Raw genomic sequence first — 25,381 nt, 5'->3', positions numbered from 1 at the left:
ACGGAGAGGAACGGGGACGGGGGAAGGGCGGGGGTGGGAATGTGGGCAGGGATGGAGATGGGAACAGCGATGGGAACGGGGACAGAACTGAGCATCGGAACGGATACAGGGATGGGAAGAGGGATAGAGATAGGAACGGGAACAGGGGCGGGATCAGGGAGGGGGACAGGGATGGGGTTGGGAATCGGATGCGGATCTGGGTAGGGGTGGGGATGGAGGCACTGGGGACGGCCCAGGCCAACCCTTAGAAGATTTGGGGGTGCCCAGGAGGCTTCGCACTGGGATGTCCTGCACCAGGCATGAGGGACTCGGGGAGTGAGGGCAGAGTGACCCTTCAGCAGTAGGGGCTATCCTGGACCAGCCTTCAAGAGTTTCACCCCAGCCCTGGCCCTTGGCACGGGGTGGAGCAGCGCCTTAGAGCAGGCTGCGTGTCCTGGGGTGTGCAGAGAGGACCCCTGAGATCCTCTCCAGTGCATAAGGAGGAAGAAGGCCAGGCCTGAGGTCCTGCAGAGCCAGTACAGGCTGTGTCTGTGCCCCCCCCCACTCTCACATCCCAGCCTTCTTCTGCATGAGCAGAGCCACACAATCCACCCTTGTCCCCAGCGGGGCTGAAGTAGGTCAGGGAGGCAGAGCTGAGCCCTATGGGCCCCCCCAGGGAAGGAACCTCACAGCGGGGGATGCACGAGGTCCCAGCGGCAGCTCCACTGGGTCGGTGCCCACCTGTGTCCTGGTGAGACCTCCCTGCCCCCAGCCCAGGGGATGCCAGGCAGTTCCTCAGCCCCTCCCCAGTCCCTGGGCTTGGGGTCCTCCTGCAGCCCCACAGGCAGAGTCCTCAGGGTGCGGGTTGGGGTGGATGAGCCACGGGGATGGCCCCCAGCACAGGGGACTGGAGCTGGGGAGCAATCGCTGGGCTGGGCCAGAGCTGGGTGATGAGAAGCAGGGAGGAGAATGGGGAAAACAGTTTCTCACCCCTTAATTGCAGTTAATCATTGATGAACTTGCTTACTTCAGGAGTCAAAGTTCTGCAGTGCTGCCAGGGTGCAAGCGCCGCAGAGCTGCCAGCAGCATCCCGGTGAGGTGGCTGCAGGTAAGGGATCCCAGCACAGCCCCGACCCCCCATGGGCACTGCAGTCTGGGCTTGGGGTGGGGGAATGTCTGTTGGAGGGGGTGAGCTGTGGGGGCTGCCCATAGGCTTTGATATAAGAGAGGGGGATGCTGTGGGGTGTCACAGCTTGTTCTGGGGCTTCTGTGTGGGGCTTGGAATGATCTGGAGTGACTCAGCCTCCAGCCATGCTCAGGAGCTGGTCTTGGGGTCCCCAGATACTCCTGAGGTCACCAGAACCTACAGACCAACCCTGTCTCCCCGCTGTGTCCCCATGGGATGGGACCTGTTCCCCTGGGCAGTGCAGTCCCATCCCATGCTCTCCCAGTGGGCACGGTGGGGGGGCTCAGGACATGCCCCAGTTTCTCTTCTGTGTTCCACAGGCTCTGGGCAGGATGGCATGGCACCCGCTGCTGCTGCTCCCCTTCCTCCTGGCAGCAGGTGAGGACTTTGTTTGGTGCAGGCCTGGATTGCAGGGAAGCATCAGAGATACTTTCAGCTCCATCTGGGGACATCCATGACCCCCAAAAGTGGCGCTGTGGGCTGGGCAGTGGGGGATGGCACCTCAGGGGAGGGTGAGGAGTGGGAGTTGTGGGGTGAGGAGGGGGAGGTCCCCTGCACTCAGCTCATGTTCTCCCTGCAGCTTCAGGAAACACAGCTCCCATCTTCAACATGACCCTCGTGTACGTGCCTGAGGACCTGCAGATAGGTGAGGGGCGGCTGCAGGGAGGCTGCTGGGATGGGGGGAGAGGCTAGGGCTGGTGCTGCCCTTGTCCCCTTGTCTCCAGGTGAGCCTGCTTTCCAGCTGACAGCCTATGACCTGGATGGGGACCCAATCACCTACGGCATCGTCGCTGGGGAAGATTCCTTCTACTTTGAAGTTAACCCACAGACAGGTGTGGTGACACTGAAAAACCTGCTGGACCGTGAGGTGAGGGCAGGGACTGGGAGATGGGGCCATGGGATGAATGGCAGAGCCCTCGGACTGAGGCTGAGCTCTGCCTGCCCTGACTGAGCTCTGCTTTCTCTCCCCAGACCCGGGCCAGGCTCAGCATCCTTGTCTCACTGTCTGACGGGATCAATGAAGCGGTGAGTGGTGGGAGCAGGGATTGCAGTGAGGTCTCCACGGGGTCTCAGTAAGGCTGACTGTGATGCTCAGTGGGGCTTTGCCCAGGAGGGCAATGCTGGCCGGCTCCTTTTCCCTTATCCCAGCTCTCCCCACAGGTCATCAAGCGCCTGACCATCATTGTGGAGGACCGTAACGACAACGCACCAATCTTCCAGAACCTGCCCTATGAAACCTCTGTCCTCGAGGTACCTTCCTGGGACATGGCAGCGCCGTGGGAGGGTAATTCCCATGGCATGGGTGTGCCCGGTGACAACAGGAAGAAATAATGTGTGGTGACAGCATGAAGTGACGCTGCACCTGGGCGTGTGGTTGCAGTGTGTGATGATGGTATTCCTAGCAGTCATATCAGTGCCAGTGGGGTTGGTGTTTGCTGGGACTCTGCCCTCACCTCTCCTTCACACACCAGGGAGTGCCCATGGAGCTGCTCATCCTGGGACAGGGCAAGGCTAGCTCAGGGTGCAGACAGGGAGTGGGGCTGCAATCCCTGCTCATTCAGAGACCTAAGCCCCAGATGAGGTTGGGAGAGGCTGGGCTCAGCACCCTAACCCTGCTGCCCCATGCAATGTCACCATTGCCTCTCTGTGCACCCAGAACACAACAGTGGGCAGCATCATCTACACCGTGTTTGCCAACGACTCTGACACTGGGGCTGCTGCCAAAGTCAGCTACAGCATCCAGGAGGTAAGCACCGCAGCTTTGTGTGGGGAGGGGCTCCCCATGGGCCAGGTCTGGTGACATGTGTCAGCGTTCTCTTCTAGGTGATCCCGGACACCACGAAGAACCAATGGCTCTTCTACATCCTACCCAATGGGAGCGTGGTGCTGAACAACTCGCTGGACTACACCATGAACACCTTCTTCCAGCTGAAGATCCTTGCCCAGGTGAGGGACATCTTGTCCAGGTAGGGGCAGTGGGTGTGGAGTCATGGTGATGTGGGACTAATGGCTGCTGTGCCCCAGGACGGCGGAGGGCCGCTGGGCAACCAGACAGTCATCCAGAGCAGCACCACCTTCCTGTCCATCACCATCATCGATGTGCCCAACCTGGACCCGCGCTTCCTCAATGAGCCCTACGCCGGCTCCGTGCCCGAGGGCTGCCCAGTGGTGAGCAGCCCGACCTGCTGTGGTGGGCCTGGAGGTGTCCCCAGGCTGTGCTCTGATGGCTGTGTCCCCACAGGGCACCACAGTGCTGACCGTCACGGCCATGGACAGAGATACAGGGGTGAACGATAAGATCTCCTACAGCATCACCAGTGAGTGAAGGGGCACAGAGTAGGGTGGGCACCCAGGGGATTGCATCTGGACTCCAGCAGCCAGCAACCCTCCCCATGACTGAATCTGGTCCCTGCTGTCCCCTAGATACCAGTGTCCCCTTCGCCATCAACGACACGACAGGCACCATCATTGTCAGCCAGCTGCTGGACCGTGAGCAGCTGCCGAGCGAGGAGGTGCTGCTGCAGGTCATGGTGAGTGGGACGGCATGAAACACCCGTTCTTTTCCTCACCCCGCAAGGTCTGACCCGCTCCTCTGCTTGCACAGGCGCGTGAGAGCAACCTGGACATCTACGGCAACGTGGCCCAGGCCAGCACGATGGTGACAGTGTCAGTGACTGATGTCAATGACAACAAGCCTCAGTTCTACCAGTGCTCCATCTCCAACTGTTACTTCAACGACACCCAGAGTAACTTCACGGGGAGCATCGTGGAGCACTCCTCCTCCAAAGTGCCTGTGTCCAACCTCAACATCGTTGCGCATGACCCAGACAAGGTGGGAGCCCGTCCCTGGGGTTGTGCTGCTGTGCCACTGCTCCACCACCCTCACCCCATGTCCATCTCCCCAACAGGGCATCAATGGCACTTTTGAGCTGTACCTGCAGGGTGCGAGTGCCAGCGCATTCACTGTCTCCCCCACTAGAATCGTGGGCACAGGGGAGGTGCAGATCCTCGTGCAAAACCCGTCAGCTGTGGATTATGAGCTAACCCATGTCATGGTGGTACAGGTGGGTCCCTCCTCCCCACGTGCCTGGGGACACAGCCCTTCCCCTGCAAGGACAAGAGCAGGGCATAGCTTTGCCACACCAGCTTGTTTGGTTCAGAGGAGCTGGGCCAGTTGTGACAGCTGTCTCTACTTGGGGACCCATGTGAGACACTGTCACTTCGCCCCACAGCTCATTGCTAATGACACAGGGAATCCCACAGACTGCTGCTCCACAGCCACCGTGACCATTGACATCATTGACACCAATGACCACATCCCCGAGTTCCCACAGAGCAGCTACAACCTGAGAGTGCCGGAGAACAGCCCCGATGGGACCATCATTGCCACCATCACGGTCAGGGCAGAGCACAGCTCGTGTCCCATGGGCAGTCATACCAGTGTGACCCTCGGGGACACTTTTTGGGGTGCTCAGTGCCCACACCCAGTGCCACACATTCATCACTGAAGCAGGTTCTCCTGACGTTTCCTGCTCTCTTTTAGGCTTATGATCCAGATAGCGGTGCTGGTGGCCAGATCACCTACTACCTACTCCCGGAGAGCATGTATGTGGGGCACAGCTGCTGGGGGGCTGTGGGTGCCACCTGCTGTGGGTTGGAGCCCTGGTGATGGGTCTGTGTGTGCTGCAGCCAGGATATTTTCATGGTGAATGCCACGAGCGGGGTGGTGCTGGTGAGGAATGGGTCTCTCCTGGACCGGGAGTTGCGCTCTGTGTACTATGCCAACCTGCAAGCCAGGGATGGGGGCAACATGACGGGCACCACGCTGCTGGAGATCACCGTGCTGGATGAGAATGATGAGAAGCCCGTCATCATTGGCTCCTACTTCATCTCTGTGGAAGAAGGGCAGAACGTCAGCACACAGATCAGGGTGGGCACCATGAGCAGAGGAGTCAGGGTTTGTCCTGGGCTGCAAACAACCCCACTCCATCCCCCTGGTGCTCGCTTTCCAGGCCATCGACAACGATGAGGAAGGCACTCCCAACAGTGAGCTGGGCTACAGGATTGTGCCAGGGCCGTACAGCAACAACTTCACCATCAACCAGATCACTGGAGAGATGCACAGCATTGAGCCGCTGGACCGCGAGGCCGTGGATGATGAAGAGGGGCAGCTGGTGGTGACGGTGGAGGTGTACGACCACGGGGTGCCACAGCTGAGCATGATGGTGAACGTCACCATCACTGTGGCGGTGAGCACTGGGCACAGCCAGAGCAGATGGAGAGGTGGCACTGTGTTCCCATGTGCCACAGTTGGAGCAGGGAGCAGGTGTCCGTCCTCCTGTCCCCTGCTCCGTGCCAGACTCCTTTCTCCAGCACGGTGACACTCATGGGCTATCATCTCCTGCAGGATGTGAATGACAACACACCAGTGTTCCTCCAACAGTCCTATGAGTTCTTTGTCTTTGAAGGCTCTGACGGTATGAGGAGGGTGGTCAGGCTGGGAGATAAACAGTGCCTGGAGTCAGACAGACGGACACTGAGAGTCTGCCTCACCTGCAGGGTCCTTCGTGGGGGATGTCATGGCCACGGATGCTGACCGCACAGAGATCAACTCCCGCATCTCCTTCCAGCTGGAGAGGAGCACCGGCTCCAGCAACTTCTTGATCAGCTCAATCCGTCTGGGGCCAGGCAACTACAGCGGGCGGCTCTCCCTTGACCCCGATGTATCTGTGGACTACGACACCATGCAGGATAAGTTCTTCTCCTTGGTGGTGCTGGCGGAGAACACAGCAGCAGACAATGCAGGGAACATCGCCAACGTCTCGGTGCGGGTCAACATCCTCGATGTCAACGATGAGCCGCCCACCATCCTGCCATCCTCACTGCAGGGTGTGAGTGTGAGTGAGAACGGCACGCAGCAAGGTCTGGTCCACACCGTGGTTGCCTCTGACCCAGACACCAACCACTCGCTGGTCTTCGAGGAGCTGTCGGTTGCCTGCTATAAGGGTGGTAGCAGCGCTGGGGAGGTGTGCTGGGACTGGTTTGTGCTGCTGCCCAATGGCTCGGTGTTGGCCAACAGCTTGGACATTGACTACGAGCTGTGTGACCTGGTCCTGCTGACCATGAGGGTTGAAGACCTCTACACTCAGAAAGGCAACCAGTACAGCCAGAACGGTACAGGCAGAACCCACACCCTGTGTCCACCATGAGCAGGGCAGGGAGGAAGATGGGACCTGGGGCTCCTGCTTCCCCAGAGGAGCACCTCTTTGGGATGGAGGGAGGCTGGGTTGGTGGGAAGGTGTCCCCAGTTCTTTGGTCTCTGCTGCAGGGATCTGGGCCTTCTGGGGGAATGGGGCTCCCAGAGGACACAGAGCAGGACTGACTGGCGCTCTGTGTTTGTGGCTTTGGCAGAAACCCTGCAGATCCAGATCACAGACATTAATGACAACGCGCCGGTCTTCCTGCCCATCTCCGGGACCTTCGGTGAGCAGGAGGGCTTAGGATACAGCATCCTTGAGCTGCTCTTTGCTGTGTGGCTCTGCCCAGCTCCCCAGGCAGCAGAGGGCTGTGAGCAGTGTGGTGTCTGTGCTGGGACAACTCGCTGCTCCCCATGAAGAGCAGCAGGAGGTGCTCAGGGCTGCACCTGCTCTATTGAGCCATGGGGCATGCAGGGCATGGGGTCCACAGCACACTTAGCTGCAAAGCACAACTGCCCTGTCTTTCTCCACAGTCATGGTCCCTGAAATCTCTCCTGTGGACCTGCAAGTGGCTACTGTGAAGGTGAGGAGCTGTGCATGCTTCTGGGGAGCTGGGCTCACCCATCCCTGCCCACCCGTGCTGCTGACACACTTTATCCCTACAGGCCACGGATGCTGACTCAGGGCTGGGAGGAACCATCTTTTTCTCCATCATCAGCGTGGTGTTCGTGCAGGAAGATGGGACCAAGCGGCCCTTTGAGAACCTCTTCAAGGTGGTGACCTCAGCTGATGAGGACGGCTACATCGGGAGCATCCAGTAATGCCATGGGGCCGGGCTGAGCTGGGGGTTGCATGGTGTGGGGCTGAGCCCAGCTCAGCTCCTCTGCCACGTGGGGGATGGATGGAGGGCATCCCCTGTTCCTTGGTCCCCATCAGAGGGACCTGAGTGTGCTACGAGGATGGGGCTCTCGGAAGACCCAGCCCCATGGGATGCTGATGTCCCCATCCCTTCAGGGTGGCCAGCAACCTGGACAGCTCACTGAAGGGGACGTACCAGGTGACTGTGGAGGCTCGGGATGGCGCAGCACCGCAGCACGCAACACAGACCACGCTCAATGTGAGTGTCACCCCATCCCCTCTCTGGGGATGCCCCATGCCCCGCTGAGCCCTTCTCACTCCGTTATCCCCACACAGATCTTCACAGTGGATCAGAGCTACCGCATTCACCTCCAGTTTGTGACAACAGTGGATGAAGTGCAGAGCAATTTGGAAAGCATCAGAGTGTATGGGGGCCTGGCAGGGGCTGGGGCTGCAGGTCCTGCTGCTCCCCATACACACAGCTCACCCATAACCTCATTGCAGGGCCCTGACCAGTGCCACTAAGGCAGGGGTCTACGTGGCAGCCATCCGGAGCTATGAGGACAGCCGTGCCACTCAGTGAGCTGGGGTGCAGTGATGGCATTGGCCATGGGGAGGGCACTGTGCCCCACAGCCCGCTCACCAGCTCCTCCTGTCCCTGCAGGGTGCAACCCAAGTCGGTGATGGAGGTGTACTTCGTCTACAGCAATGGCACAGCGCTGGATGTCAACCAGCTGACCCTGTGTGTGGTGGGGGGGAGCTGTGTGTGTGCCAGCACTGCAGCCCACCCCATTGCTCATCCCGCTTCCCTTCCCTTGGCAGGCTCATCCATAGCGACCCTCTGGTCCTGGCCAACCTGATCAACCTGGGCCTGGCCATCATCGTGAGTGGGGCTGGGCAAGGGGTGCAGGGACAAGGCAGCAGCCCCACGTGGTTCCTTGGGGGTCCTCGTGCCTACACAGCACCTTAGTTCCATTGTGTGCTAGGGCCCTGGTGAGGTGACAGAGCCCAGCAAGGAGAAGGAGATGATCGGTGTCATCGCGGGGCTGGCAGCATTCCTGGTCCTCGTCATCCTCATCGCGATCCTGGCCTTGGTGCTGACCATCCGGAGGTATCATGCACCCACCTTGTGTCCCCACATACCCCTTGTCCCCACATCCCCACTCACCATCACCATCCCTGCAGCTACAAGAGGAAGCTGAGTGCAATGAAGGCTCTCAAGGCAGCCACAACACTGAGCCCAGCCGTGGTGCAGGGAGCGGGCATCCCCGGCACCAACAAGTACAACGCTGAGAGGTGAGCGTGGGCTCGCTGTGCCTGTCCCCATGTTGCTCCCGCATGGCTGACCCCACAGACTGACCCCATCACTCACTGCCACCCACCCCTGGCTAGGGCCAACCCCATGCTGAACCTCTCGCTGGACCCATCCCATGACCTGGGCTTCCATGAAGAAACCAGCTCGCTGGCCAGGTGAGCTCTACAGGCAGCCCCAAATGCCACAAGGCTGCTGCCCTGCATCCCCATGTTGCCACCACCTCTTAACCCTTCCCTTTCTGCAGCATCAATTCCCTGGATGAAAACAAGGTGGATTCACCCATGGAGGACAACTTCAAGGCCCAGGTAGGAGGCAGGGCATCCCGCTCCCCTCTGCCCAGCCCCATTCTGCGGTGGCACACAGACTGCTGGACCCTCGCGCCCCTTTCTCTCCATCCCAGCTCTGGGGGTGGATGGGGTGTCCCCGTCCCCACCCCTGTGACTGTGCCTGTTTGCAGAGAGGAAGCCCACATCCCACAGACTCCACCGAGGACGAGGCGCTGGCAGCCGCCCTGAACATGAAGGAGCCCCCCAAAATGGCCTACATCAACGCTGCCTTCAACACCACCGACCTGTGAGCAGCATACGGGGCGCAGAGGGGCCAGAGCGGGACTCGGGCAGCTCCTCTGGCGATGTCGTGTTCGATCCCATCAATAAACCCATCTCACGTGGTGACAGCGTCCCATGGCCACCTCAGTGCAGGGCCCAGGGGGTCCCCTCTCCTGGGAGGAGGCGGTGGGTTGAGGTCAGGCTGGAGGGGTTTGGTGTCACCGCAGGGCTCTGTGCCACCCCGCTGTCTGTCTGTCACCCCACACGTCCCCACCAAGAGGTGCCGGCAGCACGGAGCTTTCTGCAATGTTTTATTACCCAACACCCAAACTGACAAGTGTAGTTCTCCCACCCCCTTCCTCCCCCCACTACCCCAGAAAACAAACAAAGAGGAAAACAATGAAAGTTGGGGATGAAGCCGTAGTGCCAGAGCGGACTGGCAGGCCAGGGGATCCCCAGCACCCCGATTTTTGCAGCCTTCTGCAGCTCAGGTGCTCCTGGGGCTCTGTGGGGCCACTCCTGTGCACTGGGTCAGGCTGGTGAGGGGTGGGGGGGAAAGATGTGGGGCCCGACAGTTTGGCACTGACACCGAGGTGCTGCTGGCAGAAAGGTGCTCACCCCCCCAGCACACCGACTTTGCTCCTGGTGCTGCCCAGCAGGGCAGGGATATAGGAACAGTGTTTTGAAAGAGCTGCAGCCCCGCAGGCTGCTGGGGAGGAGGTGGCTGACGGCTGAAAGTGTCTCTTAAAAAGCTCCAAAAATGCAAACACGGTTCAAGAAAAGCCCCCCCCTCCCTCCCACCCCTGCAAAATCCCAGCAGTAAAAAGTGGCAGCACTTTGCAGCTGGCGCGGCCCCAGGGGGAGCAGCAAGCAAGGCTGGGGAACCCACAGAGGGATAGCCTGGGGGCTCTGCGTGCTGCTCACAGCAGCATGGCTGGGAGGCAGCGCGGCTCCTTCCCCACCACCAGGACAAGGACGTTCCCCGTGCTTCAACTGCAGCCGAGGAGGGCTGGGGACCACAGGGACAACCTCCTCCAGCTGCAGTGATGGGGACAAGCAGCTGATGGCACCGAGCAGACGTGCTCCAGCCCCACAGCCCTTCTGGTGGGCACAGCAGTGGGACACGATGCCGATGCAACAAGAACAGGAGTGGGGTGGGCAGCCGGGGGCTGTTGTCATTGCTGCTGCCCACGAGCCCAGCTCTAAGTCACGGCCAGGCCCCCGCCCCCTGCACAGAGAGGTGGCGCCCGTCTCGTGTCCCAGGGCTGGGGGGACCCCAGCAGAGGAGACGTCCCATCCCACCTGCAGCACTCCATCACCACCCACCTGGAGCGCTGCACGCTGGCAGCGGCCGTCTCGGGACGCAGGGCAGGGACATTTCCCCGCGTCCCCTCCGTCCCAGCGGGGTGTGCAGCAGCTCACTCCATGGCAGGGCCGGTGCGGGAGCAGCACCGCGGCCGCCGGACATTTTGCAGCAGAGCCCGAAAGATGCTGGGCTGCCTCTTGGGCTCGGCTTTGCGGGGAGCCCCTTTGATGGAGCTGGCGCGAGTGCTCTGCGGGGTGGCCACCGTCTGCCGCCCATGCTCCTCGATCTGCTTCTCCAGGTGCTTCTGGATGGCCATGCCCAGCACCTCCACCTCCATGGAGGCCCCGTACACCTCCCACGTCATCCCCTTCTCGTCCCAGCTCACCTCCCGGATGGGCTCCGGAGCCTCCTCTGCCACCCCCTTCACGTGCACCTCAGGGTACGAGGCCTGTGGGGACTTAGCCACTGGCGTCATGGGCCCGGTGGCCACCGAGCGCGTCTCCACAGGCATGGACACCTGCATCTCCGCGTCCTTCTTGGAGGGCTCCGGGCGTGGGGCAGAGCCCAGCTCTCTCTTGGGGAAGGTGAAGGCAGCAGCTCCACCTGGGGGGCTCATGGGGCTCAGTGCCACCGACACCAGGGATGCACGACTGTCCACTTGTGTCCCCATGTCCTGCGTGCCGGCGTCCTGCGGGGGTGTCACCTCAAACGAGTAGGATCCGCAGAGCAGCTTGGCAGTCCGGGGCTGCTGGGTGCTCTCGGTGCTCCTGTCAGCTCTGCCCTCCTCCCCAACAACCTGGGGCTGCTCGGGGGTCTCGCTGCCCCCTGTGCCACCCTGAGGCTGCTCCTGGCTTGGCTCAACCCCTGCCGATGGCTCCACGAATGCCACGTGCTTGGCCGGAGCCGGCACGCTGCCCGCGTCCTTGCTGGGTGTCTTGAGGCAGGGCTCAGGCAGGGGGGGCATGGGGTTGGCCTTCTCCTTCTGGGTGCCCCCTGGCTCCATGGGACCGCAGGCAGGGGCAGTGCCACCGGCTGCCCCGCAGCTCCCCAGTCCTGTTGGCACCTTCTCCACAGTGCCCAGGGCTTCGGGCTCGGCCACACAGCAGGTCCTCATGGCACGGCCATCCACAGTGCAGCCAGAGCTGGGCAAGCGCTCACCCACTGGTGGGCAGCCCGAGGAGCTGGAACTGGGTTCACAAGCATCCTCAGCCTCACGCCTCAGCAGCTGCAGGGCCTCAGGCTCCCTAGTGCTGCCCATGCCCGGGGAAGGCTTCTCCCATGCTAGTCCTGTAAGAGAGGCAATAGGGTAGTGAGTTGGGCACCATCAGTCACCAACTGCTTCTTGTCAAGCCACAGGTGACAGCAGGTCCGGCTGTGCCCAGAGGGCCCCAGCACCGTGCCCATCCCAGGAAGGGAAGGACAACGTCAGCCACCTACCACAAAAACAGCCGTTCCCTGGTGCGACCGATTCACACACAGGATTCAGGGGCTGCTCTGGCTGCTGGGTCACGGAGCCGTGGCCGGGAGATCCTGCAGAGGGAGAACAGTTGGAGGGCAACCTGTGGTGCCCAGTAGAGCCCCAAGGATGCTCAGCACGGAGCGCCCATCAGTGCCACGCACAAAGGTACTCAGCCCGGGGCATCCACTGTGGGTAGCAGCAAGCGGAGGGGCTGCAGGCTGCACAGCACACCGGGTGCTCTGCCAGGCAGCGCAGGGGGTGCCAGCTGGGCACCGTGCACACTTGCCCTGCACGGAGCACCCACACTCGCACGAGGCCACGTGCCACAAGCCGGTGTCACACAAGCAGCTCCAAACGACTCCCGGCCCCCCCGTGCCTTTCTTCCCACGAAGCACCTCAGTCCCACCCGTGACATCTCCCCGCGGGGCCGCACTGCTGCCAGCCGCCCCAAACGCACCCTAAGAGCATCCTGCCCGGGGCACACTCGCGTGCACGCGGGGAGACACGAACACGCGCGTACGCACCCGCAGGCACACACGCACTCCCGCCTGCAGGCACGGGCACGCAGCCGCCGCACATGGCTCCGGGCACACACACTCGTGGACACGCGTGGGCACGCCCCGGTCGAGCCGCGAACAAAGCCGCCCTCGCCGCAGCCCCGAAGGGTGGGAGGCGGCGGCCGATCCCGTCCCGGTGTTACCGCCCCGGGGGCTCCGGGAAGGAGCGGGTGGCTCCGCCACGTGCGCGCCCCGGGGCCGCGGTTACCTGCGGCGGCGGCTCCAGCACGGTCCCGTCCCGCTCCGCTCCGCTCCGGCGCGGTGGCGGTGGCGGAGCATGCGTGGGGCGGCGGCGGCGGCGGGGGCGGTACCGTGCCCCAGGCCGCTCCCCCCGCAGAGGCGCCCCCGGTCCGCGCCCCGCACCAGCACCGCCCGCTCTGGTGTTGGGGGCCCGGTTGTCTGGGGAGGGGGCGAATCTGGCATCACCGTCCTGGCGCCGTCCCCAGCCCGGGGACCTCACCGCCCGGGCACCTCGCCCCCATCCCCATCTCCCGGTCGTGAGATCCTCGCCCCGCCAGACCCCCGACGCAGCCCCCGGGTGCGGGAATGGCTCTTGTCCCGCACAGCCGCCCAGCGCCCCCGGGACGTGCTACACCTGGGTACGGGGGGGGCACGTGGCCGGCTGCCCCTCGGCCCTTGGCACGAGCCCCGTGGTGCCGTCCCGTGGGTGGGGGTGACAGCGACACGGAGCCCGTCCCCCTCCTACCTGGTGACGGAGATGTCCGCTTCCCCGCCGGGCATCACCGCGGGGCCACCGGCGCTGCCCCGCTGCCCGCTGCGCCCCGCGGCTGCCAGCCCGAGGGACAGGGACGTGCCGGTCCCTTCTGCCGCCGCGGAGGGGACGAGGAGGGCTCCTGCTCAGCCCTCGCCCATGGGGAGGATGGGGAGGGGAGAACGTCCCCGTCTCCCTCCCGGCAGCGCTGCCTCTGCTCCCGGGCTCAGGCTTTGTCTAACTCCTTCCCACGCACTCCCTCTCGCGCTGCGGGGGGGAAGGCGGCCCGCGAGCATCGCCTCGGGGCTCACAACCCCCCCCCCCGAGGCCCCGCCTGCCCCCCAACAACCCTGCAGGGCCAGCACCCCTCTGCCGCTGGGATGTTGTGCTGGCAGATGGCACTGTCCCACACATGGGGGCACACGGTGAGCCCCCCACATGTCACCATGCAATGGGGTGTCGGAGGGCACCATCACCTCATGTGGAGCCCCAGTCAGCATGAGTCCACCTCGGTGGTACCTCTGTGACAGTGGAAACTGAGGGAGGAACAGCCACTATGGTGCATCCCACAGCCATGTGCCAGCCTGGCCACCTCCCATCCATCCCAGCACCCATGGGTGCCACTGGGACCGCTTTGGAGAGGGTGGTGCAACAGGTCCCTGCAGCAGATGGGGCTGTGAGTCTGGGGTCAGGAGGGTTAATGTTAACCCCGAGGTAGGGTTCCTCTGCCTTGAGGTTAACATTAACCCCCTGCACTAGCCCTATAGATCTATAGGGTGGTGCGGTGTCGGCGCCAGCGCGGTGGGAGCTGGCACACCTGGTTGCCTGGAGACAGGGGAGGTTGGCAGTGGAAATGCTCCTTCCAGTAAACAGCGAGGCTGGAACAAAACCCCGAATGCTAAAAATAGGGAGGAAGAATATCAAAATAAAGAGCGCAGCCTTGCAACCCCGGGGCACCCCCACACCACCAGCAGGCAACCCGCCAAGCCAGGGTGGCACACGTGTGAGCAGTGACACACGTGGGCAGATGGTGCCTGCAGAGAACAGACCCCGCTCCTGGACCCCCCGAGCACGCAGCACCTCGTGCCGGCTGTTGCACTGCAACCGCTTGTCACACGCGATGCAAAAGCAGAGCTCACAGCCGACAGGTGTTTGCATGGCCACGAGCTGTCACACCACTGGGCTGTGCCCCGTGCCCTGTGCTGGTCCCAGCTCTGTGCTCACTGTCCCATCTCCCCCCTTGTAGCAGAGCGGGTGCACCCTGCCTGGTACAGCTATGGGTTTACATCCCACGTAGCTGTGAGTTTACACCCCACGCTGCTGCACAGGGGATTAGGGGGTCAAGAGGGGCACAGAGTGACAAGAGACACCACGGGTAGACTCAGGTCCTGGCAGAGGAGGGGACCGTGCCTCCCCCCATCCCTCTATCCCCCTGCTCAGGACTTTGCTGTAGGGCTGCCGGCTCGCACTCTACCTGCCCTTTCCCTGTGCTCTGCTCTCCCCTCACCCACCAGCATCTCCTACCCCCATGAGATGGTGATATGGGGGGGCATGCATCTCCTCCCCTCCCTACAGCCAGCCTTCCTCCCTGGCCAGCTGCCTCCTCCTCTCCCCACCCGGGCACCTCCGGGCTGGCAGGATAACAATAGCGAGGAGGATGAGTAAGATGGTCCCCATTGCCTTGGCAACACACTCCCGCGCTCCCGGCTCGCAAGGAAGCCAGGCAGCTGCCTGAAAAGCACATCCTCCCTGCGGGGAGGGGGCTGCGGGCGCAGGTAGCGTAGCAGCCCCCTCCCTGTGCGACACGGCCCTGCCTCCCACGCACACGGGCAGCGACACGTGAATGCAACAGTGTGCCCACACCACCTGGCCTGCACCCAAACCGATGGAGGTACCCCTGGTGCCCGGCCCTGGAGCTCGCAGGCAGGACCTGGCGCATGGACCGAGAGCTGCAGGTAGCTGCACAGGGCCAGCAGGAGGGCTGGAAGGGCAGCACCACATCACTCCCCCGCCATGCGCTGCCCCAGCCATGTGGCTCTGCAGCCCACCCCCCCCTTCCTGGCCACGCCCCCAAGTTGCCCCACCCCGATTGGCTCCGCCCACCACGCCCCCATCACTCCACGCCCCTCCCCCCACCATAGACCCCGCCCCCTTTCCCCAGATGCAACCAATCAGGAAAGACTCTTAGCCGCTTTGCACAGCGCCCCCTGCTGGCCACCCTGCCGCGGCTCAGCCAATCAGAGAGCTGCTCGCTTCGGCGCAGTCCTCAGCGGATGCAGCCGCCATGTTGATATCCATGGAGCAACGGAGGGGGCAGTGCAACACTAGAGCTGGGTTTGCTGCTGTTCCCCTCAGCCCCCTGCAGCTGTCAGCATGTGGCCTTCCCTGCATCCCTCTGACTCCTAACCCTGAGCACCCCGCGCTCCCTGAGGGCGTATCACAGCCTAACCCTGCCCTGCAGCACTACAGCTGCTCAGAGCCCGAGGGGGTTCAGCCCCATCCTCCCTCAGCAGGCGCTGTGCTGTGCTACCAGAGCTCCCCACAGCAGCCCCGTGCCTGCAGGATGGCTGTCAGGAAATGGAGGAACAAGCCCAGCCCAGCGATCTCTGATCTCCTATTGTGACAAGATGCTGCCGCTTCAGAAGATTCAAAGCCTCTCCTCCGTCTCTTCGTGCCCTTTGTGGCAGCACGGCAGGCATTGCTCTCTGCCTTTCTTCTCTCTCTTTTCCCAGGGGTTCGTTTCAGCTGTTCAATCGGTGTCGAAGTAAAAGCCCCGGCTGCATTAACGACATACAAATGTGCCGTAGTGGAGAAGTACAAGAGGAAAGCAAAGAGCGCTGTGACTTGGGCACGGGATGGGGCTGCGGTACAGTGAGTCAGAAAAGCTCGATGGGAGCTTTGAACGATCAGAAGAGCTCAAAGAGAGCAGGACGTTCCTTTGGGCACAGATGCGTGAAGGCAAGGCTTGCTGCGGCTGCAGAATGCAGCGCCGGGCTGCGGGACGCCGTTGTTCAGCAGGGAGCAGCAGGCATTGTGCTTCTCACATGCAGCCTCTGTGTTGTCATGGATTCGGCTCTGCCTGCTGGTGGCTGTGACAGGCTCGGCGCCCGCATTCTGCCCCGGCTCCGGCTCTGCTCCACGCAGAGCATTAGGAAGGAGCTGTGTGCTGCAGGGGATCCGTGCGGGGAACAGCTGGCGGCCTCAGCAGGTCTCCTCCAGATGTTCTTTTTGGGGGATGTAAGGACCGATCCCAAGAAAGGCTCCACGAGTTCCCCCCCTCCTTCCCCCCCTCCTTCCCCTGCTGACGGCCCATCACTCATGCTCCATTTGCACAGCCCTTCCTCTCCGTGTGTCACAGTGATGCGCTCTGACAGGCGGGGGGAAGATGCTTGTGGTGAGTAACACTCATCCAGCCACTGTGAAAAGCAGCTCGGGGTGGGGGAGAAGGGTGGTGAGCTCTGATTTATGGCTCAGTGCATGCAGGCAGACACATGCTGAAAGAGATGCTCCCGTGCCGCCTGCTGTGCTGGGGGAAGGTGCAAATCAGAGAGGGGCTGGGAGGGGGCAGAGGGACAGGGAGATCACACATCTCTTTGTTGATCCAGCAAGAGCTCTCAGCTGCTGTGAATTAACTCCCTGCTGGCAGCAGGGTGTGCTGCATACAAGCAAGGAAGGGTTCTCTACCGTGGGGCCTGTGGTCATAGCTGTGTTTTAGTGTTACTGCACTAAAAGGAACGTGAGCTGGAGAAAACAATGCGGTATTTTACTGTAGGGATGGACAAAAAGGGACTTATAGGTACAAGTGGTCGTATCCCCATTGAGAAAGAACACGGTCAGCCTGTGGGAGCCGTGTAGCTGTACACATGTGTGGGTTGGAGCAAAGCAGTTGAATTGGAAAGATGGGAATTAATAGATTTTCCATCTCCACAGGGTTCAGGACTGATGTGCTGGTCCCTGATGTCAGTACCAGGGAATGGAAGGTGTCCTGGACAGCTGACACCTACACCCATGTGCTGGGATAGTGGGTAAGCTCCAACACTGGGGGTTTGGAGCTCAGGACACTGTGGGTGCTGGGAGGGTTCGTGCACAGGGACCCTTGACAGTGAGTTGTCCTTGTTTAACCGAGGCTTAGGGCTGAACTGAGAGGGAAACTGAGGCTTGGGAAACACATTTGTTAACTAAGGCTGCTTATCTAGAGGATTTGGACCAGGGCACACATTGACTTTTGCTCTTCCCTAACCAGCCTCACAGGATGCCCAGACCTGTGCAAGTGAGAACTCCATCAGCCAGGGAGGGCTCCATGGCTGACATTCCACCACTGGATGCAGGATGCTGCATGGCATCAAGAACAACATCACCAACGTGCTCTATGAGTGCTGCAATGGCCTGAGCCGTTGTTTGCCTGGCAAGACCTTTGTGCTGCGGGTAAGCATGCAGCCCAGCTCTGAAAGAAGACACTTCCTTGGCATCTTTCTAACACTGCTTCATGTGAGAACTTGCAGCCTCAGCTCCTGCAGATGAGAGCTGAGAGCAGCAGCGCTGCCTAAACATCATCCCCAATGTCTCCGATCTTCTGCACACAGAGGTTTAAGGGTGCAGCACTGTTCAGACTGTGCAGACATTTCCAACGTTTCTCTGTAGCCATCCAGTATAAAACACTCCTAAAATGGAAGCGGTGACTGACACTGGGGTGTGCATTAGCAGAGAGCAGGTGGTAGGACGCTGCGCTCTGCTGGACTGGGTGGAGAGAGCTGACACCTCCACTCCGCATTACCCACTGCACAGATCCTGGCTGTGGGTGCAGCCCCCATCTATTGGGGTGCCCAGGCAGGCACTACCTGGAGGCAGCTGGCTGGGAGCTCAGAGGGCCAGCCCTGCTTCTTCCCCTATGCTTCCAGGAAGGGCCTTCCCTCCCCTGCAGCCAAGGCTTGCTGACAGCTGCGGGGAAGTGCTTCCCCCTGCTGCAACTCTAGCAGCTGCTGCTCTCTGCCAGCCACTGCTGCCCTAATGCATGCTGTTCACCACCCGTACTGCCTGCAGCTGGGCCGACTGCATATCCCACTGAGCTCTTTGGAGGTGGAAAAAAAAACTGAAAGCTATGAAGCTAAAGTCTCATCTGAGCCCAGCACCAGGAGCTGGCGGCAGGGTGCTTTCCTCTGAGCACACTCCTCATCACAGCTCCCTGCTGTGGGGAAGGAGGCTTTGGACTGAGACTGCTGCTCACCATCCTGCCTTTCTCATTCCTGCCCTTCCCCTGCATCCCCCTGATGGCTGATGTGGTAGAGGATGAAAAAGATGGAGTCCTTGGCTACCTGTGTGTAACATTTCGCTCGTTTTTGAGGTTTTTGTGTCTTAGGAAACAGCACTGCTTTTAGGAGCTGCAGCAAGCTAGCAAGTGCTTTGGGGCAGACAGTACAAAATCATCTGTTCCCATCACGAGAACTATACTACCATTATGGCCCTTGTTCATGCTGGTGCCGCAGCACCCGTCAGTGTGAGGTGCTGGAGGGTTGCTCGGATTGTGCCTAGGTGCTGCACAATGGGCTGTTTCTCTCTGCATCTGTTTCCTATTAAGATCAGCTCTCAGAAGCTGAACAGCGTGCTGTGCTTGGAACATTACATTCAGGAGCACTGGAGGTGATGAAAACAGGCTGAGCTGGAAGCCCCTGTCCCACCAGGGTCTGCTTTTCACAATCCTATAACTCGCCAAGGCAGCCTCTGTCCTGACAGCTCCTAGTCTGTACTGAGCCAAAACATTCAGGGGGGGCTGCAAGATGAGGGTTCCTACTTCTGTTTCACAGTTGAAGTTCTTGGGGAGGGATCTGTCACCAGTGGGTCAGTTTTCAGTGTTGTCCCCATGACTTCCCCCTCCCCAGAGCCATGCCTGCTCCCTGTTGCTGCCTTGGCAATGTGTGGGTGCACACTTTTTACCCGTACCACTTTGGAGTCTACTGTATCTGTGCTGGGGAGACAGATAGATTAAGCTACTTACAACCCCAGTGGGATCGACCCCAAGGAGGTAGAAGACTATGAGAGGGTGGGTGAGTTGAGCCCAGCCTGTTTTCTCAGCACAGGATGGTGGTTGGTACAAGCGAAGGTACGGACTGGCTGTGCCATGTGCTCACAGCCCAGTGTCACCCGAGGACCTGCACCACTGTGTGTAAGTGACATCAGCCCAGCTACAACTTCACTTTGGGTACTCCCCAACCCAGGGAGGTATCTCATCACTCCACTGACAACTCACTGTGCCAGAGGGACAGAAAGTGAGGCAGAGGTGGCAGGTCACGTAACTGAGGGGAAGAGGAAAGCTCAAGCCTTTCCCTTTGCTGACAGGAGCAAGGATCACTGAGTGACCTTGGCTGGCTCTTCTGGTGGCCTCAGTCTTTCTGTTACCAGATCCTCTCCTTAAGGCAGAGAAAGTGATATCCTTGAAGAAACTGGGAGTCACTGTGTTGACTGACACTGAAAATTGGAGGATGCAGATAAGAGTGAGCAAAGCAGGGAACTGCTACAGAAACAAGCTTCTACCCTTTGCTGGGAGCTCTAGGGAGCATAAGGGACAGGGAACCTGGGACTCATACAGCCAAGGTCTTTTGCAGCCTGAGCCATTAATCATTCTGTGCAAAGGAGGAGGTCTGAGTATCTGCTGCCCCCCAGCAGCTCTGGAGAGGAGGCAAGCACTCAGACCCTTGCCCTTAGGAGTGACCTGGTGGGAGGATAATGGCAGCAGGGAACAAGTCTGCCCCTGGTTTCTTCTTTCATTTCTTCTGTTCCTGTCTGCTCTGCTTGAGCTCTAAGATCATTCTCAAGGCAGCCAACAGCCCCACTACAGCAGAAGCACATGACATTCCTGTGAACAGATATACTTGTCATCCAGTGTGTCCATCCCCAAACACACAGGAGGATGGCAGGTTCATGGCTCTTAGGGCCACATGGTGTTGTCAGCTGCACTGATGTGGATCCAGCCTGGCTCTGCTAGGCTCTGACAGCAGGTGACATTAATGGTGCTGTCTCTATTGCTTCCTAACTTGCTCCAGCTCCTGAGTGAATCCTAGGAGCTCAGCTTGCTGCTTTCCCTTCCAGTTTCTGTTTGTAGGCAGTGGCAGACCACGGGGCTTCAGTACGTCCTTCAGTTGCTGATGGGCCAACAGCAAACGATGTCCCATTGCATGGAGCATCACAGCAGCTTGTCTGGTCAGAGACACTGCAGTTCTAGGATTTAGCTTCCCCAGCAACCTCAGGACTGTCCCTGAAGGCAGGCACTGCCCGGTGCTAATGAAGAGATGCCCAGATCAGTCTCAGGTCTCAAGGTTATTCTAAGCAGCAAATCTAGAGTGTACTACTGCCCATGTGTCATCTCTGCTTAGAGAGCTAGCCCTGCCGATATTAGGGAGAGCCCCATCTCAGACCATTTAATGACGTGCCCAGCAGTGCACCAGTGGTGGGTGCTGCAGGTGCTGCTGCAGCTGGCGCAGACACAGGGAGCAGAGCCAGGGCAGGGATTTGCAGGCATCAGCAAACCTGTTGTGTGTCTGTGCTGACTGCTGCAAGCTTCAGTTCACCAGTAAGATTGGCAAGGGAGTACAGCGGGGGAAGGCTCTGCACAACCTCTCCACTCCATGCTGCAGCCAAGGGGCTGCAGGCTGGCTGGGGACCCAGGATGGGTTGGGTTGGGGCCCTGCCCCACGGGAGCTGAAGGAGTACAGGTTGTCCCCCGGGTGGGCACAGGGTGCCCTGATGCTTGGGGCAGCACTGCACTGTGTGTGGCAGCCACCTGCCTCAAGGAGGCCGCACTGTGGCTGGGAGACAACGTGTAACTGCCACATCCCCAGTGCCCTGAGGGGAGCAGTTCAGCATAGGAAGGTGAAGATGGCAGAGGAAGGGTTCTCCTTTGCTCTGTGTTTCTAGCACAAACATTGGGGCACATCTCTAGGAGGCACCTCACATACAGCAGCACATCCTGCTGCTCTGGGCAGGTGTGAGTCTGCAGGGAGAACCCCGTGCCCAACACCTGAGCCCCCTTTGCTAGCACAGCCTGCATCTGCTGGCAGCAGCAGGGGCAGAGCTGGGAGGGAACCAGCACTGAAGGCCAGGGCTGTGTCCATCCTCCTCCTGCCACAGGGTCCTTGACACCAGAGGGTCCCCTCCTTTTTCCTGCAGATACAAAGCTCTGCAGCCAGCATGTGGACAGGTGGAGCATGAATGTTGCCCGCATCCCCAGCTCATCCGTAGTGTTCTGTCCACTGCCCCGACAGCAGCAAGCGGACAGGAGAGTTTGGTCTCCACAAGGACCTGCTCTCACAGCCTGCCCCAACCCTGCACTCTTCCCCACCCCTGTCACCGAAGCGGGGAACAGACCAAGGGACCCCACAACCAGCACCAGGGAGCTACAGACAAGAGTTGGCTTTATTCATGGACACGGTGGCAGCTGTGTCACTGGCAGCTGCACTCGTATTGCACATCCAGCAACGAGGGCGGGGGGATATCCATGCCACGTCACAACACAGCGTCAGCACTACAGGACCTCGGGGAGGGTGCGGGCACCGTCACCATCCAGCAGGCTGGGGAGCGGGCTTGGGCACCGAGGGCTCACAAAGGCAAAAGACCCGTCCACCCAGAGATAGAGATAGGTATATATTAAAAAGAAAAAAAACCAAAACAGTTCCACGATGACCAGAGCAGAACCACAGGGACACGCATGCAAGCAAAATGTACAGCAGCCCACGCGCAGGTAAACATGCTTTGTACACACACAGACACACCAGGATGCAGCCGGGGCTTACGGCGCTGGGAGGGAAACAGAGCTGTAAGCCCGGGCACCACGGACACGCACACGCACACACACACAGCAGCCCCTGCGGGCAGCGCCCGTGGCTCGGGCACACTTCGGGGCTGCAGGGCTCGGACACGGCGGGTTCTCACTGCTAGACACGGTACGGAGACATGGACATGGTCCCTTGGAACGGAACTGGAGGAAGAACTTGTGAGCGAACGGGGCAGGAGCACCCCGGCTCCTCCCCGGCAGGTGGGCAATGGCCGGGGACAGCTGGGGAGGAGCAGGGGGCTACCGGCGGTTCGTTGTGCTGCTGGTGGAAGAGGCAAGGACAGGGCTCCATTATGCCTCTGGCTCGTATTCCTGGTATTCCTCCTGCGGGATGGGTAAGGAAAGAGCGGTGAGAAAGCCCAGCTGGGACAGTTCTTGTGCCCCCCAGCACCACACCTGCCTGACCTCCAGGCTCCCTGCTCCATCCCCTGCAGAGCCGGCAGGCTCCTGGCTCCGCTCCCGACCGTGATGCCACCGGGGCACTGAGCGCAGCCCGCATCCCCCACAGTGCCACCTTGTCCCCTCACCTGTGGGGACTCCTCGTAGCTCTCCCCCTCCGGCTCCAGCAGCGGCTCAACCAGCGGCTCTTCCACAGCCTCCTGGGCCACCTCCTCGGCCTGGGGGTGAAGCGAGTGGTCAATTCCACGCACGCATCTCCCAAACGTCACCCCCTCGGGGAAGGGTTACCAGGGGGACCTGGCAGGGACCAGCCACACGCCCACATGGGGTGGGATAGAGCCAGGACAGAATGATACGGGGCGAGGTGGGAATGCTGGCAGGGCACCCGGTGCTCACAGCGGCGCACCGAGCTGGGAAGGGACAGAAAAACGACTGTGGAAGCGCGCATCCCCGCAACGCTCATCCCCAGCTGGCGCCTTGAGCCCTCCTCGGGCCGCCGGAGCATCCCGCATCCCGTGCGGGGCGGGGCGGGTAACCCCACCCCGGGGCCGGGCAGAGCGGCTGCAGGCGGGCGGCCGGTCCCCCCGCGCGGCGGCGGTTCGTGCCGTGGCCTCATTTCTTCAGCTGCTGCTATTTTGGGCTAAGCTGCAAGCGAACAGAACCCGCCGCCCCTCCCGCCCCAGCGCTCCCGCAGCTGTCAGGTCACCTCGCGGCGCAACGCGGCGATGCCGCCCCGCCGGCCCCGCGCCGCCATGCGGGGGCCCACGCGCGCACACGTCCGCAGCAGCCGCTCACGCAGCCGCCACGAGGGTCCCCCGGTCCCTCCGCCCGTCCCCCTCTCCCCGGTCCCGGGCGCGCTCCGATGGGGACCCCCCGTCAGAGCGCCGCGTGATACCGGGGGGGTCCCCGCCGAGCGAGGGGCGGTGCAGCGGTGTGCGGGGAGCGGGGGAATCACCTTCAGGTCCGCGGGGAACTCCTCCTTCTTCACCAGCCCCGTGGCCGCCGCGATGTTGCCGGCGCCCGAGAACGCCGCTTCGCCCAGCTGGGACGCCTGCTCCTTCGCCTTCTCGGCCACTGCGGGAGCCGGGGGTGCGTGTCAGTGCGCCCCGAGCCAGGGAGAGGGGCCCCGGGGGGGCTGATGGCGAGCCAGGCAGACAGGGCTCCCTCCCCTCCGCCCCCCTTCGTGCCCGGGGCCGCGGCACTGCAGCTGGGCACGGAGTGCGGGCGGCGCCGCAAATCCTGCGTTGCGGGCCCCGTTATGTAAGTGGCTTTAGCCGGGTGACATCAGCCCCTTGATTAGCCCCGACCCCGTTAGCAAGGCCGCGCTCCCGGGGGCAGGAAGGACCGTACCTGAGGTGACGCCTTGCACCACGCCTTGGGTTTTGCTCCCTGGGGGTAGAAACAGAGAGAGACGGGGGTCAGAGCGCCCCGCGCTGAGCAGCCCCCGGTTCTCCGCAGCCCACAGGAGGGCTCGGGAGGGCTGCCGGATGCCGGCGGGTCCCTCTTGCGGGGCGGGGGCTGTTCTGCTGCACGGGTCAGCCCGGAGGTGCGGACAGCTCTTCTGCGGGACGGGGCCTCCCAGCACCCCGGAGCCCCCACCTGGGGCAGCGCCCCGGGCACGGCGAGCCCCGCACGGCAGCGCTCCACCCTTCGCCCAGTAGGATGGGGCAGCACCCGGTTCCGAGCAGCCCGACGCCGCAGCCCGGCTGCACCATTCACCCGCGCGTACTCCGGGGCACGGATTCTCCCGGGATGGACGAACGGATCCCCAGCATTTCCGCTCCAAGCCAGGCACATCTCAGCGCATCCCACCGAAGCTCCCCGCAAACAGTGCCCGAGCATCGCCGCAGCCTAGCGGCGCCTCCGCTGAGCCCCGGAGAGTCCTCGGCGTAGAGCCGCGGGGGTCCCATCCTCGGGGTGCCACCCCTGTGTCCCCCCTTCCCTCCCCATCCCCGCGGGCAGAGCGCTGCGGACGGAGCTCCCCGGCGCTGCCGGTGGCGGGGGGGGAGCCGGGGGTACCGGGACAGGTGGGGACAGCAGGGGGATGGGCGAGAGAATGCAAGGGCAAATGCGGGAAGATGCAAGGACGGGAGCGGGGGGACAGGCAGGCCGGGCCGGCCCTTACCGACATAGAGGACCCCTTCCTTGGTCTTCTCGGCGGCCTCAGCCACCCCCTGCTTGGTCTTCTCGGCGGCGGCGACCACCCCCTCCTTGGCCTTGGACAAGCCCTTCATGAACACCTCCATGGCGGCTCTGCGGGGAGAGGCCGCACGGCTTCACCCCGGCCCGGCGCCCGCCCGCCCCGCGCATCCCCGCGCCCTTGAGTCCCGCCCCGCCCCGCACCGCCGCCCCGACCCCGCACCGCCCCGCTCCCGCCGCGCTGCCCGACCTGGCTCGGTGTCGGGCACACGGGCACACGGGCACACGGGGACGGGCGGGGCGCGGCGCGAGCCGGGCCGAGCCGGGCCGGGCTGCGGCGGGGCGGGCTCAGTGCGGCTGTGCCGGAGCCGCGCTGCGCTGCGCTGCGCCGTGATGCGCCGTGATGCGCGGGGGGGAACCGCTCCGTGCGAGCTGAGCTGTGCTGGGCTGGCAGAGTCGTGCTGAGCCGTGACAGGCACAACCGTGCTGAACCGCGCCAAGACGAGCAGTGCCGAGGCGTGCCAAGCCGAACTAAGCCGTGCCGAGCCGAGCCGTGCTGAGCCGTGCCGAGCCGAGCCGGGCCATGCCGAGCGGTACCGGGCCGAGTCAGTACCGGGCCGAACCGGGCCGTGCACGGGGATGTACTGCCCTCGTGTGGTGAGGTACGAGGGTGGCTAGGCACTGCTCTACCTGATCTCGGCGTGGCTTTCCGCGCCATGGTTCGGAACAACACGTTTTGGTAGGTCATGGCTCGGCTCAGCTCCACACGGTGTGACTCAGCCAGGCCCAGCACAGTACGGTACGGCATGGTACGGCTCATGTTGGCTCGGCACGTCTTGGCAAGCTTGGCTCAGTTTGGTTTGGCATGGTTTGGCACAGCCTGGCTCTGTGCAGCTTGGAA

The 25,381-nt window shown here is 62.0% G+C and overlaps 3 protein-coding genes across 3 annotated transcripts; 1 reads left to right on the top strand and 2 right to left on the bottom strand.

Annotated features, from left to right (window-relative positions):
- Positions 1 to 570: 570 nt before the first annotated feature.
- CDHR2 (cadherin related family member 2) lies at positions 571 to 9,215 on the top strand. Its single transcript, XM_072348205.1, has 33 exons — positions 571 to 730; positions 1,012 to 1,087; positions 1,486 to 1,543; positions 1,746 to 1,811; positions 1,891 to 2,033; positions 2,138 to 2,191; positions 2,327 to 2,416; positions 2,823 to 2,912; positions 2,990 to 3,112; positions 3,191 to 3,334; positions 3,408 to 3,483; positions 3,590 to 3,696; positions 3,771 to 3,998; positions 4,075 to 4,230; positions 4,399 to 4,563; positions 4,710 to 4,771; positions 4,856 to 5,096; positions 5,179 to 5,415; positions 5,574 to 5,643; positions 5,726 to 6,340; positions 6,578 to 6,649; positions 6,897 to 6,946; positions 7,029 to 7,180; positions 7,378 to 7,480; positions 7,558 to 7,646; positions 7,726 to 7,800; positions 7,886 to 7,963; positions 8,044 to 8,104; positions 8,208 to 8,332; positions 8,407 to 8,517; positions 8,614 to 8,691; positions 8,781 to 8,841; positions 8,994 to 9,215. The coding sequence occupies exons 1-33, from the start codon at positions 642 to 644 to the stop codon at positions 9,111 to 9,113; spliced, it is 4,065 nt and encodes a 1,354-aa protein (XP_072204306.1). The 5' UTR covers positions 571 to 641; the 3' UTR covers positions 9,114 to 9,215.
- Positions 9,216 to 9,386: 171 nt separating this feature from the next.
- On the bottom strand, positions 9,387 to 13,147 carry GPRIN1 (G protein regulated inducer of neurite outgrowth 1). The gene is made up of 5 exons (XM_072348581.1): positions 13,113 to 13,147; positions 12,867 to 13,001; positions 12,615 to 12,805; positions 11,828 to 11,920; positions 9,387 to 11,677 (listed from the first exon to the last, which is right to left on the bottom strand). Exons 1-5 carry the CDS (start codon positions 13,145 to 13,147, stop codon positions 10,503 to 10,505), a joined length of 1,629 nt encoding a protein of 542 aa, XP_072204682.1. The 3' UTR covers positions 9,387 to 10,502.
- An 8,359-nt stretch (positions 13,148 to 21,506) lies between these two features.
- On the bottom strand, positions 21,507 to 24,864 carry SNCB (synuclein beta). The gene is made up of 6 exons (XM_072348536.1): positions 24,731 to 24,864; positions 24,467 to 24,594; positions 23,692 to 23,730; positions 23,297 to 23,415; positions 22,470 to 22,559; positions 21,507 to 22,266 (listed from the first exon to the last, which is right to left on the bottom strand). Exons 2-6 carry the CDS (start codon positions 24,585 to 24,587, stop codon positions 22,234 to 22,236), a joined length of 402 nt encoding a protein of 133 aa, XP_072204637.1. The 5' UTR covers positions 24,588 to 24,594; positions 24,731 to 24,864; the 3' UTR covers positions 21,507 to 22,233.
- Between the last annotated feature and the right edge of the window lie 517 nt (positions 24,865 to 25,381).

Source organism: Excalfactoria chinensis, chromosome 13 (assembly GCF_039878825.1).
Source record: "Excalfactoria chinensis isolate bCotChi1 chromosome 13, bCotChi1.hap2, whole genome shotgun sequence".
Lineage (NCBI taxonomy): Eukaryota > Metazoa > Chordata > Aves > Galliformes > Phasianidae > Excalfactoria > Excalfactoria chinensis.
This window is presented reverse-complemented; position numbering and strand designations above follow the sequence as displayed.

Coding starts and splice junctions, on each gene's coding strand:
- CDHR2 (XM_072348205.1), top strand. CDS start 642: ATGGGCCCCCCCAGGGAAGGAACCTCACAGCGGGGGATGCACGAGGTC. Junction 2,034..2,137: donor AAAACCTGCTGGACCGTGAG/GTGAGGGCAGGG, acceptor TTCTCTCCCCAG/ACCCGGGCCAGGCTCAGCAT. Junction 5,416..5,573: donor ACGTCACCATCACTGTGGCG/GTGAGCACTGGG, acceptor CATCTCCTGCAG/GATGTGAATGACAACACACC.
- GPRIN1 (XM_072348581.1), bottom strand. CDS start 13,147: ATGCCCGGCGGGGAAGCGGACATCTCCGTCACCAG. Junction 13,002..13,112: donor GCGGACATCTCCGTCACCAG/GTAGGAGGGGGA, acceptor CCCCGTACCCAG/GTGTAGCACGTCCCGGGGGC. Junction 11,678..11,827: donor AGGGAACGGCTGTTTTTGTG/GTAGGTGGCTGA, acceptor CCTCTCTTACAG/GACTAGCATGGGAGAAGCCT.
- SNCB (XM_072348536.1), bottom strand. CDS start 24,587: ATGGAGGTGTTCATGAAGGGCTTGTCCAAGGCCAAGGAGGGGGTGGTC. Junction 23,731..24,466: donor GGAAGGGGTCCTCTATGTCG/GTAAGGGCCGGC, acceptor TTCTACCCCCAG/GGAGCAAAACCCAAGGCGTG. Junction 22,560..23,296: donor AGTTCCCCGCGGACCTGAAG/GTGATTCCCCCG, acceptor CTTCACCCCCAG/GCCGAGGAGGTGGCCCAGGA.